The sequence below is a fragment of the Boleophthalmus pectinirostris genome, unplaced genomic scaffold (assembly GCF_026225935.1).
Source record: "Boleophthalmus pectinirostris isolate CB_2022bp ecotype Guang Dong unplaced genomic scaffold, ASM2622593v1 HiC_scaffold_19, whole genome shotgun sequence".
NCBI lineage: Eukaryota > Metazoa > Chordata > Actinopteri > Gobiiformes > Gobiidae > Boleophthalmus > Boleophthalmus pectinirostris.
Window position 1 is genome coordinate 15,847,541 of NW_026571140.1, and position 14,528 is coordinate 15,862,068.

The window sequence follows — 14,528 nt, forward strand, 5'->3', positions numbered from 1 at the left end:
GACAGAAACTGTTACTAAGGTCTTCAGTGTATAAATACATTTTATAACCAAGAATGATACAATGCCAGTACAAGGCCAGTACAAGTCAAATAACTAGTCTATTTACAGAACTTATTAGACCTTTGATTTTTGGTGTTCATGTGCAGAGAATAAATCAAAAACACCTATAGTGACATATGTCACAGCATAAGTAACTGTTGTACTTTGAAGACAAAGTACAAATAATCTGAAAACAACATCTTTCCCTGTCAAAACCATAGACTGTATAAATGGACATAGACAACTGCTAGCAGACTCTGGCTCCAATTGACTTAACATTGGAATATTGTCACCCCTACCTGTAACTGCTGCAGTCAGCCCCGTCATTTTGGTCATAAAATATTCTTATTAACCTGCTCTACATGATCCTGGTCTTTTAATATTTTGTTTGTAAATATATCCCTATTCCTAATGTGGAGTTTGGCTCCAAATTTCCCCATATAACAACTAGCACCGTAAAGCTCCATTTGGCCGGAACCGAATCCTATAAGTGAAGTCACACTGCCTTAGTCCACTCCTTTATTCCTCCTCTTCCTCCTTTCAAAGCCTGCACAGGTGTGAACAATCCGAAAGATACCAGAATAGACACATCAAATGTAACCGTATAGCTGTCATCTTAATAATCTGATAACTCCAGTAATCAGATGGTGATCTGATTTGTGCTGCATAGCCAGTGTAACATTGTTACTATGAGACAATACTATTACAAACAATTTTTCCCACAGAAAATGAAAATGAATGGATGAGGTTTGCATATAATCACCACAATTCTCTTTAAAGAGGATTTAGTACAATATCTCATGTATGACTAGTGCTGCTGTGGCTGTGTGTGGCTAGAGCTGAGGCCACCGGAGGCTGCTTGATAACAGAATGCTTGTGTTCGCCGCTCGGCTGAACACCAATCATTTCCTCTTTCAGATAAAGAGGAGAGCAGTGAAAACAGACTACTGAGGTGTGTGTGTGGGGTGGGGGGTTGTGCGGCCATAAAATGTTCTGTTTAAAGTTTTAATATTGTACTTTTGCTGAGTCAGCTGTCCTTGAGTGAGTGGCTTATCTTGGTTCTTGGGCAGACCCTGTGGAGAAACTCAGAGCGCTGCGTCGTGCTTCCCACTGGTCCGTGATGCCTTGGCCTCCTGTTCGCGTCTAGATTTAGGAGCTAATGGCTGTGACCTCTATTAGTGCCCCTTTCCATCAGGGACTCACCTTGTTCTCCTCTGCTACGCATATTAGCCCATCCCACTCTGCTTTGGTCTTATGTTCTTTACTACACTAAAAATCCACAATTTCATCAGTTAATGAACTCACTGTTTGAGCTATCGTCTCCAATATTTTGGTATGGTTTTCTTGCTTTCTTAACTGTATGCTATAGGCATTATGACAAAAAAGAATATTTTAGAATAAATGCCATTTACTTTGCATAAACCTGGTTTACCATCTAGCTTTTATTTCATTGTATTGCAATAGCATTTGGTGTAAGTCCCCTAAATCTTCTGCCCTATACTGAATTTGTAACCTGTCCTCATGCTGATAGGAGGCTCATAGGGGATGGGAGGGGCCAGTCCGCTTGACGTAGGAATCCCAGATGTGTCAGCATTGCTCATTTATCACACAATTGAGATGTGTGTGTTAAATTCCTTTTGCTGTCTAGTCCTGCTTCCGATTTTATCCATCTTGGTTTCTTCTCTTCCACTGTTTTAACGAGGAACCAATTGCTTGCTAGATTTATAATCAGACCTCTTACCAATGACCAGCTGATGACTACCTTCTATAAATTATGGTATTGCATTAAATTGATAGGCCATTCGTGGCTGTTTGTCATCATTATCTCCAATAGATTCAAAGGGCTGTCAGGGGCAGAGATGGGAAAATATATTTATTCAATCATTTACTCATGATTCAGGGATGAGGAGGCCACGGTGGTCTGCTTTTCAGAGGCTGATAAATTGGTTATGGAGGTGGAGGCGGGATTTAAGCCTAATTGGCCTCTGCCTAAACATGTTGAGTTAGAGAGATTAGGGAGGGAGAGAGAGTGGAGCCAAGGGTACCTTATTGGTTGGGTCAAAGCTGACGAGAAGGTCCTCCTGTGTGATGCAAGCTGTGTCGTCGCTAACGAATAATGGAAAGAATTAACAAGTATCCTTGAAATGTTTAACAAACTGTCATCATTATTTCCTCAAGAAATACATCCACATAAAACACTAGTAAATAATAATAATGTTTGTTGCTTTTGATCCAAAGTATGACATCATTACAATTTGTGGAAGATATAAATGATGGAACTAAAGACATAACTAATAACCATGACGATAGTATTGGGGAAAATAAGTCCATTAACCTTAATAGACATTTCCTCTGTTAGAACATCAGTCTGGATGAAAGACTAGGGGGCAGTCCCAGTAACCTTTCAGTGTCTTGATGTGAAGTAAAGCGACATTGTCAGATGCTTGTGACTGCATCAGATTTACCACAGTTGGTAATTATAGATGTTCCTTGTGGCTTGTTTCACTTTGTGACCTGCACAGCAATAATAACACTCAGAAAAGTTCAACTATTTGTTAAGGGATGTACCCTGCTATATTCACAGTAAAAATATCATAAAAATAGTAGTCTTCTTTGTTATGGCCAGGCCAGCATATGGTGTATGTAGTACATACACCATGTGCACATATCTATGTAAAGAAATGTGAACATGAATACAAGTGTGCGCAAAGTGGTGGTCAGTTATATCTATAACACAGACCACTTTAGAATGACAAGGAATTTACCAAACCTCTTCATCAACATCTTTGTTTTTTCTGAACCTGCGTCTTATTGAGGCTTGAACGTCGGACGTAAAAGTCAATGAATTCTTTTAAGCAGGTCTTGATTGGATCAAGACTATAAACGTCTGGCACACAGGAGATAAGCCCTGTTATCTGTTATCGTCCGGCAAACCGTGCAACCTCGCTCTGTCCTCCCCATAAGAAGAGCAGAAACAGGGAGAAACGCTGAAAAAGTAGAAAGGAATACAGGGAGACAAATCAAATAAGTGACAAAATTTTAGCCTCACAATTGCAATAAATGCTGTAAAAATAACAACTATTTACTATTATGATAATGTTTTGTAAAAAGTACTTTTTTGTAAAAAGTATTTTTTTGTAAATTTGACTTTATATATGACAGAATATATACATCTTCCTGCTGTTTAACCTACTTCCAGAGAACTCCCAACATGATTGTTTGGTGTAACTGTCTATTAACTGCACTTCTCTTCAATACAGCCTAATGACTCTTTTACAATTTTGGAGTCCTTTTTGAACTGTGTATGTGTAATCAGCAGTAAGCACTCAATGAGCTGAAGCCAATGAGTCAGAACTGTAGATGGTCTGTCATTACTGTCACTGCGATCTTCTGATGTGACCCAGGTTTACTTCCTCCATTTAGTTCACCATGAAGATAAAGGAGAATGGAACTGCTCAAGATACGCATCTGATGACTATGCTCTCATTATCTGTATTCAATTAGGTTTGGGTGAAATTTATCATATTAACAAATTCAATTAAGTTAATACTATAAACTTTTTTTTTTTAATTAAAAAAAGGACAATTTAAGTGTGAAAGCACAACATGGATGGTAATTTAGTTACAAATGCAAAAGAATTATCAAACCATGAACATTTTTTAATGTTGTGTTAGTATATTACAGGTTATTATTATGGAAGGTATAAGCGACACTGTGTAATTTTCTGGAGATGGCACATCACCAGTGGAGATGCACGTCCCCTCACATTAAGGTTGCATGTTCTTCTGTGTTTTTTTTTTTCTTCAATGCAATAAAAACACATTAAAAATAGCTTATATTTTTTGGTTCAAATGTTTAAGGGCTTTAAAATTCTTGTAAGATTTCCCACTGAGCTCCTGTTTGCACTAAACCTATGGCAGACTGCTGGTGGCTTTATTTTTTACTGACGATGACTATCAGCTAATGAGGCAGAAGCCACAAGACAAAAACAGAATAATGGTCTATTGACTTCTGAAGGCATGGCTGTAAAGGTGTTACAACAGCCAGGCTTGTCAGTTAGAGGAAAGGGTATATTATCACAGCCTGTACTTTTTGCCTTGACAAACTGATTGACAAACTAAGATTTATGCTTTAACACCCAAGCTGCTAAATATGAAAACCTTTCTTTTGTATAAAGCACTGCTGAGCTTTGATGTTTGCTATTGAACCATAAACCTTATGCACAGTGCATGTCAAATAAAGTGATTTTGTGTTCAAGAAATGATCACCTATGTCTGAAGATAGTGGTTAACCACCAAAATATCTAATCAGTTCTTTTGAATTAAAACGGAAAATTTACAAGCAAGGAAGTGACCATTAAGTGAAAAAGGTATTCAGATATGAATGTAACAAAATACTTCAAAAAATCTTTAGAGGAGAAATGGTATGAATTCTATTAAATTGTCCCTGGCTCCAGATCTATCAGAGGATGTTCGAGATGATGTAAGAAGTTTATGGTACCCAAAAACAAAAGGTCAACTGTACATTAGCTGAAACATCACTACTGCTAAGTGCACGACTTGAATCTGTTCTCGATTAAGATAAGAGTCGATGTTGCCTGTGATCATTCACTCTGGTCATTGTCTGTCCTACGGGCAAATGTTAAGTCACAGCTTCAGTCTGGCAGTTATAACAGGCTCTAACTGTTTTAAGTAACAGTTGTTAAAGATTTAATTATACATTGAAACAATCTGAAAAACTACTGAATTTAACCCTCAGAATAATAATGCATTTTGGGACTTTATTTTGTCAGTGATATGAGCAAAAGGGATGTGGTTGTGTATTAGTTTCAATAAGGCACTTGTCGGGAAATACTGAAAGACACTACATTTATATAAAATTAAGAAGTGAAATGAATTGCTCAGAGTGGCTTTGCTGTGTTTTAATTTCACATTTAAATGGTTGTGCATCTTTTGCCTCTGCTGTTGGATCACGAAGCAGACCTGAGTTAGAGCGAAGCCACCTTAATCAGTCCGAGGCAGGACATGTCCGCTCTGTAATAAAGGCCGGACAGATGCGTAATAGGAAGAGTGGAGTTTGGATGAGTCGTGCTTCCCAGTGTTTCCACCCCTGTTTTTTGTATGTGAGCAGAATGACAGTAATACTGTTGTGCCATCAGTAAAAGACAGGCCGAGGGACATGCGGCACACCCAACACTCTGTGTGGGAGTGACACATTTCCTCCAGCTTCCCCATTCACAAGTGCCACAAGAAAAACACTTTTAATCAAAGAAGTGAATGCAAACTTCCCCCTTACGAAAACCAAATCTAACATGTATAGACAAAATATCTATGCAGGTTTATTCATCATTCCCACACCAACCATATTAGTAGCAGAGTTGATTTGGTTCGTTAAACTCTTGGAAAATCAATACATTCTCAAAATATCCGAGTGAACCAGATTATGAAAATAATTCTAAGCCATTATGAAAGTCTCTCAGTTATTAGCATTACAATTATTACAAATATATTTAGTATTGTGATGGTGATAGCAAATCAGTATTGGAAGTAAGGCGACATTTATTTGTACTTACTGCTCTAATGGCTGAAATGGCAGAAGTCTCAGGCTGATGCTGGGCGCACAACAGCAGGTGAGATGAGCAGGTGAGGACGATAATTGGCAGGAGGTGGAAGCAGGATCGAAGTAGAAGCCAACACGTTGATTGAACTGGACATCTAGAAGTCAGAGTGGAGTAAACTGCACAGACAAAAATTCATGCATTTGTGAATAAAGCACAGTACGGTTTCTTTTATAGACCCTCACCGAAACATATTGCAATTGTGGGAAAAAGAAGAAATTAGAATGTGCTTTATTCAGCAGAGTGGAGTGTATACAGTAAGAGTGAGATTTTCCTTTAACCTTTCCAGATTGCTGATCAGGTTACTTTGATCATTTTGAAGGCACAGCAAATATTGTATACTTTAAAGTTCACAAACACTAATTTTGTCAACTTTTAAATGTAAACCTTTAACGTTTTCCTGTTTCTGACTTTATGACAGTTCCAATACCACTTTCCTGCTCCACTACACAACGATGAGTAAGCTAAACAAGCGCACTATAACTTCACTCAGGCAAGAAAATAACACTGACCCCTACATTATTTTGTAGATAATACACGTAATACACATACTGTTACTGGGTTTACGTCTCTGCAATGATTTATGTACAACTTGAAGTTTAAAGGGTCCATATTATACTGTTTTCTGATCTATGTCATAATGTTGCTTCATCATCAAAAACGTACAATGAGTTGTGTTTTGTGCCATTCACACATGTTTAACATATAAATCCTGCATATGCAAGTTTTTCTCTCAAACAGAAAACACTCTGTGATGTCATGTGGCAATACAGGAAGTGCTCCACTGTATTTTTAAACTCCATACACCTTCACTACAATCATTTGGATAACTTCAGTCCCGGGATTGCCAAACTCTACTGAACTAAAGGTAAAAGCTTGAAAACTACTGCTTCATGACATCACAGAACATTTTGACATTTGGACATATAGACAGACTAATAATAAAGGGTTAAATAAATGAAACAAAACACAACCCAAGACATGTTTTTGATGAGGTAACAACATTTTATCATGGTTTAAGAGTCACAAGAGTCGATTTTTGCGTAAAATAGGACCTTTAACATCTTCAGTCTCCTTATCCCAGCAGTCTAGTGTTTCCTGCACACTGAACGATGGAGTTTTGAAAGCGAGTGAATTAGAGGAGGAGGTTGAAGGGGAGGGGTGAGTCCCTATAAGAGCAGCAGCGACCAGCCTCCACGTAGCCACAAACCCAACTGACAGTGAGGAAGGAAAACATAGACTTACTCTATCAACCTGTACCCACGGGAGTCCTAGCACCCACGCCATTATTTCAGCACAGGTAAGACACTGGAGTTGCACAATGGAGGGAGTGGGCAAGGAAAATGCTTAACCTTTGACCCTGGACACAATATCATATTTTTACTGTAGCTTTGTTTTTAGGCTTGTTTGGATGCTTTATCTCAGCTTTTTCATTACTTTCAATTGCAGTATTAGAGTAATACTGAAATATCGACTTGTGTAATTTGTATTTTGTGTTCTTTCAGCGGAATGCACAGCCAGCTAATGATTTTAACATTACATTAACAATCTACTGTTGACCTTTATGACTAAGGCAGTAATTACATGTTTTTTACACTAATCAATGCATCACCTTTAGAGGAGAAAACTGTTGTGTGCCCTATAACATCTTGAGGATATTTAAGTAGGGTTCAAATCATTAAGCAACAAATACATACAGAGGGCATGAGGTGATGAGGGCACTTGCACAATGCTGTCGAGTCTAGTGATATTTAATAAAAGGTCATAAATCATCTGTCCTGATTAGTCATGAATCGTTAAGGCCTGATTTACTGCTGTGCTTGAGTGGATTTGTGAATGAAAGTCATTTTAAAGGGTGAACAGACATTAACGTTTACTTGTACAAATGTGAATGTTAGAGATAAATGCGTGCAGGCTTATTTGGATTTGATGTAATTGAGGACGGCACTGGCGCCATTTTGATGGAGAAAACTTTCAATGCCCTCTTTAGTCTGTATTTAACACACTGACTAGTTTCTTGTATTATAGCATAGTTTTTTAATTAGTATTTCAAAGTTCATAAATCTGGTAATTGAGTGACAAACATTATTAATATAAATAATGAGCTACTGAACTAATTGCTTCACTGGAGATTACAATTCTTCTTTAAAAAAAAAAATAAAAAAATAAAAATTAATTATGCATTACTCCCTCCTATAATTTCCTCTAGAGGTGTAACATGACCTTGAATGATTGCACATCTATGCAAAATATTTAATGTATAAATATAAATAAATGTGTTAGATAATAAAGGGTGGGCTATATTGAAATATATGATAATAATAATATTCCCATTTTTCTCATGGTAGTATAAGGTCCCTGTCTTTTTGCAGATCTTTATTTTATATTTTCTTTTCTTGTAGACAATTTATGCCTATCTCACTTTTTTTTTAGATTATTGATATAGGCCTATGCAATGTATCACTACATTACAATCACTACATTTAATGAAAAGTAGCACCAAGGAGGTGAAAGAGTTAAATGCAAAACAGCCTTTTTACTGTGAAAATAAATAATAGTAAGTTTGTCTACTAACCCAATATCATGTGGAATGTCCTTTGGGTGTCAATTTAATTGACCTTGCTTGGACTCTTTGTTGGACTGTAACTTGTAATCTACTGTTCACAACTCAAGTCTCTCATGGGCTATATCTAATCTATTAATCTATCGACACTGTGCTTTGTGGGAATCTTCAGTTTTCCCACCAGCACCTCATTGCCTTTATGGACAATAAACTTCCCTGACCCCAGAAGGAAACCACTAAAGGAAGGCTGAATGTGGAATACAGGAAAAGGATTACTGAATGACATGACTGGTGTGCAGCTAAAGTCCACTCTGGAGGCTTTGCTCATACTGTGTTTAGCCAAGTATACAATGTCCTACCTCACCGGGAGACCACTCATCCTTTTGTATCATGATGTCATTTAGCCTCTTTCATCTTCTCAAGGGTCTAACGCCATATTTTAGGCCTCTATGAACAAATAGCCTTTCTCAGAACAAGTTGCATAATTGTTCTATGACATCAGCTCAAATTAATGACAGGTGATACCAGTGATTTTTGTTTAACCTTGAATTAACCAAAAAAACAAACAAAAAAAAAACTTTTTGTATCACAATATTTGCAGATAGGTAGGTAAATAAACAAAAAATGACTGAAATGAAATTTTTTGGTCTAAGAAAAGTAGTTATACTGTAAGATATAAATTGGGCCAATAAGCTAATCGTCTTATTTACGTTAGCTTAATTCTATTGTTATGAACTCCTAGTATGATTTCAGAGCTTCCCTCCTCGAGAAAATATCACGTACTGAGTATATAGACACCACATAACAAGGTAGGTAAGTGGTAACAAAAAGTTACATTATAGGTTAATTCTGTAGTGTCTAACACAACTGTAGCGTGTCGCAGAATAAAAAAAAAAAAAAAGGAGTTCCAATTGCTAGCTCTGTTTTTAAGCTAACTTTCTAAAACAAGTTTTCCTTTGCAAGTAAAAAAAAAAAAAAGCAAAAACGGTTGATGACTCTGTGACAGTGTGTGGGCCAAAACATTAATCACCCTGAGGTGATTAGATCCATTCAGAAGGGAAATTGATTTAGTTTGTGTCTGTCTAGGGCTGTAGGCAAATCGAGCAATTCTTGGTCGAATAAAGACATGCCATGTGTCGCGATTGATCGTCCAAAAGGGGACACGGTGCGTGGCACTGTCAAAACTTCACGAAATTATTAGGATCTCGCAAAAAACTACCACAGAAAAGTACTAGTGAGTGAACTGAATCTTCTTAATTCCACTGTCCTGTCACTCCTATGACTCCAACTAACTCCCCCATCTGGTGTGCATATATCTGAATTTATTAATTTACCTTTTAGAAAATGAAAATACCATGTAATCAGCAGAGAAAGTGGCTCTTATCCCCCATCTGGGAGTACAACACAACAGTATCACAGTCTAGAATCTGAAAACCTCCATATTGGTTGTGTAGGAAGGGTCAAGGCAGGTTGTGTATATGGACCTTTACAATAGACCCATATGGATTCTCTACTCAATCAATGGACAGCTTCCAGTTAAAACAAAGAGGACAATGTATTTTGAGTGGGCATGCGACAAGTTGTCAGTCATAGAGATTTTTTGACAGATAAATGTGGTCTGTTATCTTCCTCCGGACTAAAAAAATAAAGTAACATTTAATTACCTGTCAAAGTGACTCATCAACCAACAAAGCCAAATTGATGATTATGCTTAAATAATTAATGGTCGATTTGTCTTTTTTAGAAAAGTGCTAGCCCTCTGCATGTGCTCTTAAATTACTTTGCAGTCCTTATCTGATGTAATTGTCCAAGTTCTTATACGCATGATGTATAAACTAACGCTGCAGCTTAGCGTTAAAAAAAATGTGAAGAAATGTACTATATGTAGGCTATTGTGTCCATCCAGGCATGTATAATCCGGCTTTAGGACACTTTTGGTGCAGAGAGTCAATTATTTTATATTGGCTGCCTTGATGAGAAATGTCTGTAATGGTGAAAGAAGTAATAGAGAAACATTTGCTGTCACTTGCTGTGTGTTCTCATGGGGCATGTGTTGGCATGGAGAGTATTTAGATTAGGTCTACAAACCTTGACTACAGAATAGTGTTTTTGAAATGGTCCCTTTTTTCTTAAAGAGCCCGTATTGCGCTATTTTCTGATCTATATTATAATGTTTCCTCATCAAAAACATACCTGGAGTTGTGGAGTTCTTAGAAAACACTCTGGTCCACTTTGTGACATCATGTGGTAATACAAGAACTGCTCCACTTTGTTTTAAACTCCATACACCTTCACTAGAGTCATTTGAACTTCACTAGAACTGCCAATCTCTACTGAGCAAAAGGTAAAAGGTAGTGGTTAACATGAAAACTACCGCTTCATGTTCACATGTTAAAACAGAGCATTTTGAGCTTTGGACATGTAGAGAGGCTAACAATAATATGGTTTAAACATCACAAGAGTACATTTTACTTAATATAGGACCTTTAAGCTCTAGGAAGCAAGTTATTTTAATTTTTTTAGATATAGGAGGTCATCCGTTTCTTGTCAGTGCAATGCAAGACCCCCATCTCCGTCCTCCCCTCACGAGCAGTGCCTCAGAGCTGGACCAGACACTAATGACTTAATTAACTGGTTTATTTAATGGTTAATCAGTTCATTAAAACCGCACTAATTGGGTTTGAAGAGCTCTCCAGAGAACCCGGAAGGCGTCAGAATGAGATAACCCTGCAGGAATTTGATGTTGAGCGATTTTTTTAGACCATATGTTTTAAAAGTCCAGACAAAGACTCAGCAAAATAATTCATCTGACAGTATTAGTCACACACTTTGAAAATTGTAACATGATTCATTGAACACAACAATGAATCAAAAATCAGCTTTTAATCTTAATTTCTGAATGAAAACCACAGCAGGGTCCCTCATGCATTGCTTGTTGTGATGTCAGTGGCAGAAAGATGGAGAGTGAGACACATTCAGGACAGATGAGTGCACCCAAGCTGTCCTCAACTGGTGCCATCTGGCAATCACAGCCCACCTTGTCCAAGTCTACCAATCCACTCCTGTGTCCTTCAGTGTTTTTCACATAGAATAAACAATTATTAATGAACTACACACAGATGTTTTCACTATTTCATATCTAAAGCCTAATTAATTTTGATTGAGTTGTCAGAGTCACTGGCTAATAGACAGTTAGAGCAAACTAAGCAGGCTTAACAATTAAACTTTTATCAGTTTTTAATTACTCAAATCCTTTTGGTACAGACACTTTTATATGGTTTGACACTGACTGGTTCATTGCCTTGGCTTTAAACAGGCCTCAGCATTTGCTGTCTCTGTGTCTTAAAACGAGTGTGTGTAAAAATCAGAGCATTATGTGTGTTTTACAAGCCCTGTGTGAGGATGTAATGTCAGCACAAACAGTGAGTCAAATTGTGGCCGGAGGCATTAATTGAGGCATCAATTAAAGGAGTTAACGAGTTTGTTAAATGAGATGAAAACTCTCAGTGTGCTTCTGACGTCAGGCTCCATATTCAGGGCTCTTCCCACCAGGATAAGGTCAAACCACTTTATTTTTTGGCACATCTTTTGCATCTATTGTATTTTGATTAGCTCTATTGTCACAAATATATTTAGTTTGTACAGCTCAAACCATCTTGTATTAATAATTTGTTTATTTTTGCTTTACAGTTATTTATTTTCATATGTTTCTTTATGTGTAGGTGACAGTGGAATGATGAAGACCACGGTGGCTCTGCTTCTGCTCTGTCTGTGTGATTTCGGACAGAGCGACTGCCAAGCAGACTGTTTATCCTGTAACAATATACTGCCCAAACGGCTCAGCTTTAACACAATGGTGAGGAACAGCTCTTTTGAAATGTGACATGTAAAATTTACTTTTATGAGCTATAAACCATGTTATAGTGATGCTCCTTCATCATTAACTTATATTTTGATTGACCCATGCATGTCTGAGTAATCTTTTTCACCTACCTTTTATCTCACCCACTACTTCATACTTGCTAGTGATTATTCATTCAGAACTCAGACCATACATGTAGGGCTCAAAAATTTCAGCAGTTTAAACAAGCAACAGAAACTCTTCTGCTTGTTTCAATGAAATAACATAACTTGAACCCTAAATGTATGACTTGAAGTGGATTTTTAGGAATAATAATAATAATAATTGTTATTATTATTATTATTAATTATTAATAATAATAATAATAATAATAATAATAATAATAATAATAATAATAACACTATTATTATTATTGGTATTATTATTATTAATAATAATAATAATTATTATTATTAAAGGAATAATAATTATATACAGAAAAGAAAGCAGAGATAGTGTACAGGTGAAGACAGGATTATTATGAGCCTCAAATGCAGGACAATACTGGATTGGTCAAACATACATACATCAATCAAAATATGAGCCTGAGTAAGCTAATAATGAGGGAACACTATTATAACATACAGTGTGTTCCCTTTAAATACAGATTAGAGATTAGATACATAGTAATGTGTATAAATAGCAATTCTTCACTCATAGAATTCTACATATATCCATACATAGATACATGTATGTATATATGAGTGTGCATGGTATGAAATTCATTATTAATATGTATTTTTTCAATTTGTCTTAGGTTTGTCTTATTGAGTGTGAAGGTAACGTCTCCCCAGCTTTTTCTTGGGACTTTTGTCGTAAGGCACTGCTTATACCATTAGAGGCTGTAAAAGGTGTGGCAAGAAAAAGATCTCAGGAGGAGGTGGAATCATTCATGCCAGATGAAGAGGAGCCCATAGACAAAGAGCTGTTTCTGCCAATAGCCTTGCAGCGATTCGATCATATGACTCGGTCATTTGGAATTGATGAGAGTGACGTGGGAGACACGGCCTACAATTCCCAGAATGCCTTGTCTCTTGAGGACAACTTGGAAAATGAGGCAGGGCAAGGCGACGTTGACCCTGATGTGGCTACAAGAGCCCTGGATGGTGTGGGGTTGAGTGTTTCAAAGAGGTTCGGGGGCTTTATAAAGGGGAGGCATGGCTACAAGAAGATTATGTCCCCAGGAAGATCATATCAGAAAAGATACGGTGGCTTCATTGGCATTCGAAAGTCAGCCCGCAAATGGAACAACCAAAAACGTTTCAGTGAATTCCTGAAGCAGTACCTAGGCATGAGTGCTAGAGCAACTGAATTCAACAGTGTGTCAGAGGACCTCACCTCTCAAAATGAAATCTAGCAGGGCTCATATGCTCATCTTGCCTCTCACATATTGTAGAGAATCCTGGTTTAATAATCAACATCAATTTCAAGTGTGTGAAAAGGACCACAATTTAAAGCATTCTTGCCAAAAAAAAATAAAAAAATGGAATGATCTTATTTAGTCAATTATCAATCATTTATTCTACTGAACATGAGGATTGTAGGTATCACTTGTATATCACAGGTTATACCTATACATACATTATTTTTAGTTTTGAATAACCCAGCACTGATTAGTTTACCAATCCTAAGTGGTGTTTTTCAATTCTCACTTATCTGAAATTATCACATCTGTTTTAGGTTATATTCCAAGAATCAAGAGAGCTGGTTTTGGCCTAAGCACTTAAACTGTCAACTTTTGAGCAAACCTCCACTTAGCCCTCAGTACGTAGTTTGCATCACTTCTGGTGTCATGGCAGTTGGCTAAAAAATATTTTATGCCAATATATTTCTTGTTCTGGTTTCTTGCTATTGTGCTTACCTTAGGAGGCTGCTTTAGTAGCAACTATTATAGCATTCTTTTATTTCATTTGTAGTCAGCAAACACTAGTGTAAAAAAATAGCCTTATAACACCAATGAATATGAAATTCAACTACGAGCAGTCAGTAGATAATCCAGAAGCAATTTGGGGGGTGACTCACAGAACAGATTCTATTGTTAACTAGAAACACCAAATAGGCAGACTTTCTGTACACACATCAAATGACGTCACGTGCCAAACTGTGTTACACACATCAGTCTGTCTTTCCATGGGCTAGATAGCCTACTGATGTCACATGTTAGAACAAAAAGTATATTTCTGTATATTTCTGAAATAATTCTATAGCAGTGTGTAGTGTTTTAGTTGTCCATGAAGAAAACTGTAAATAGTATTTAAATAATGTCAATAAAATAGTTTACTATTTCGTTTGTGACTTGTCATGCAGCAACTAATTATGTGTCTTGGGTTGTTTTATTCTTTTCAAACTCTTTCAGTTTAGTTAGGCCTATACTGTAGTTTCCATCGGAGATCATTAGAAAAAAATAA

At 36.9% G+C, this 14,528-nt stretch overlaps 1 protein-coding gene across 1 annotated transcript; it reads left to right on the forward strand.

The window, feature by feature from the left end:
• Positions 1–6,874: 6,874 nt before the first annotated feature.
• pnoca (prepronociceptin a) lies at positions 6,875–13,482 on the forward strand. Its single transcript, XM_020941730.2, has 3 exons — positions 6,875–6,956; positions 11,942–12,075; positions 12,878–13,482. The coding sequence occupies exons 2-3, from the start codon at positions 11,953–11,955 to the stop codon at positions 13,475–13,477; spliced, it is 723 nt and encodes a 240-aa protein (XP_020797389.2). The 5' UTR covers positions 6,875–6,956; positions 11,942–11,952; the 3' UTR covers positions 13,478–13,482.
• Positions 13,483–14,528: the final 1,046 nt, after the last annotated feature.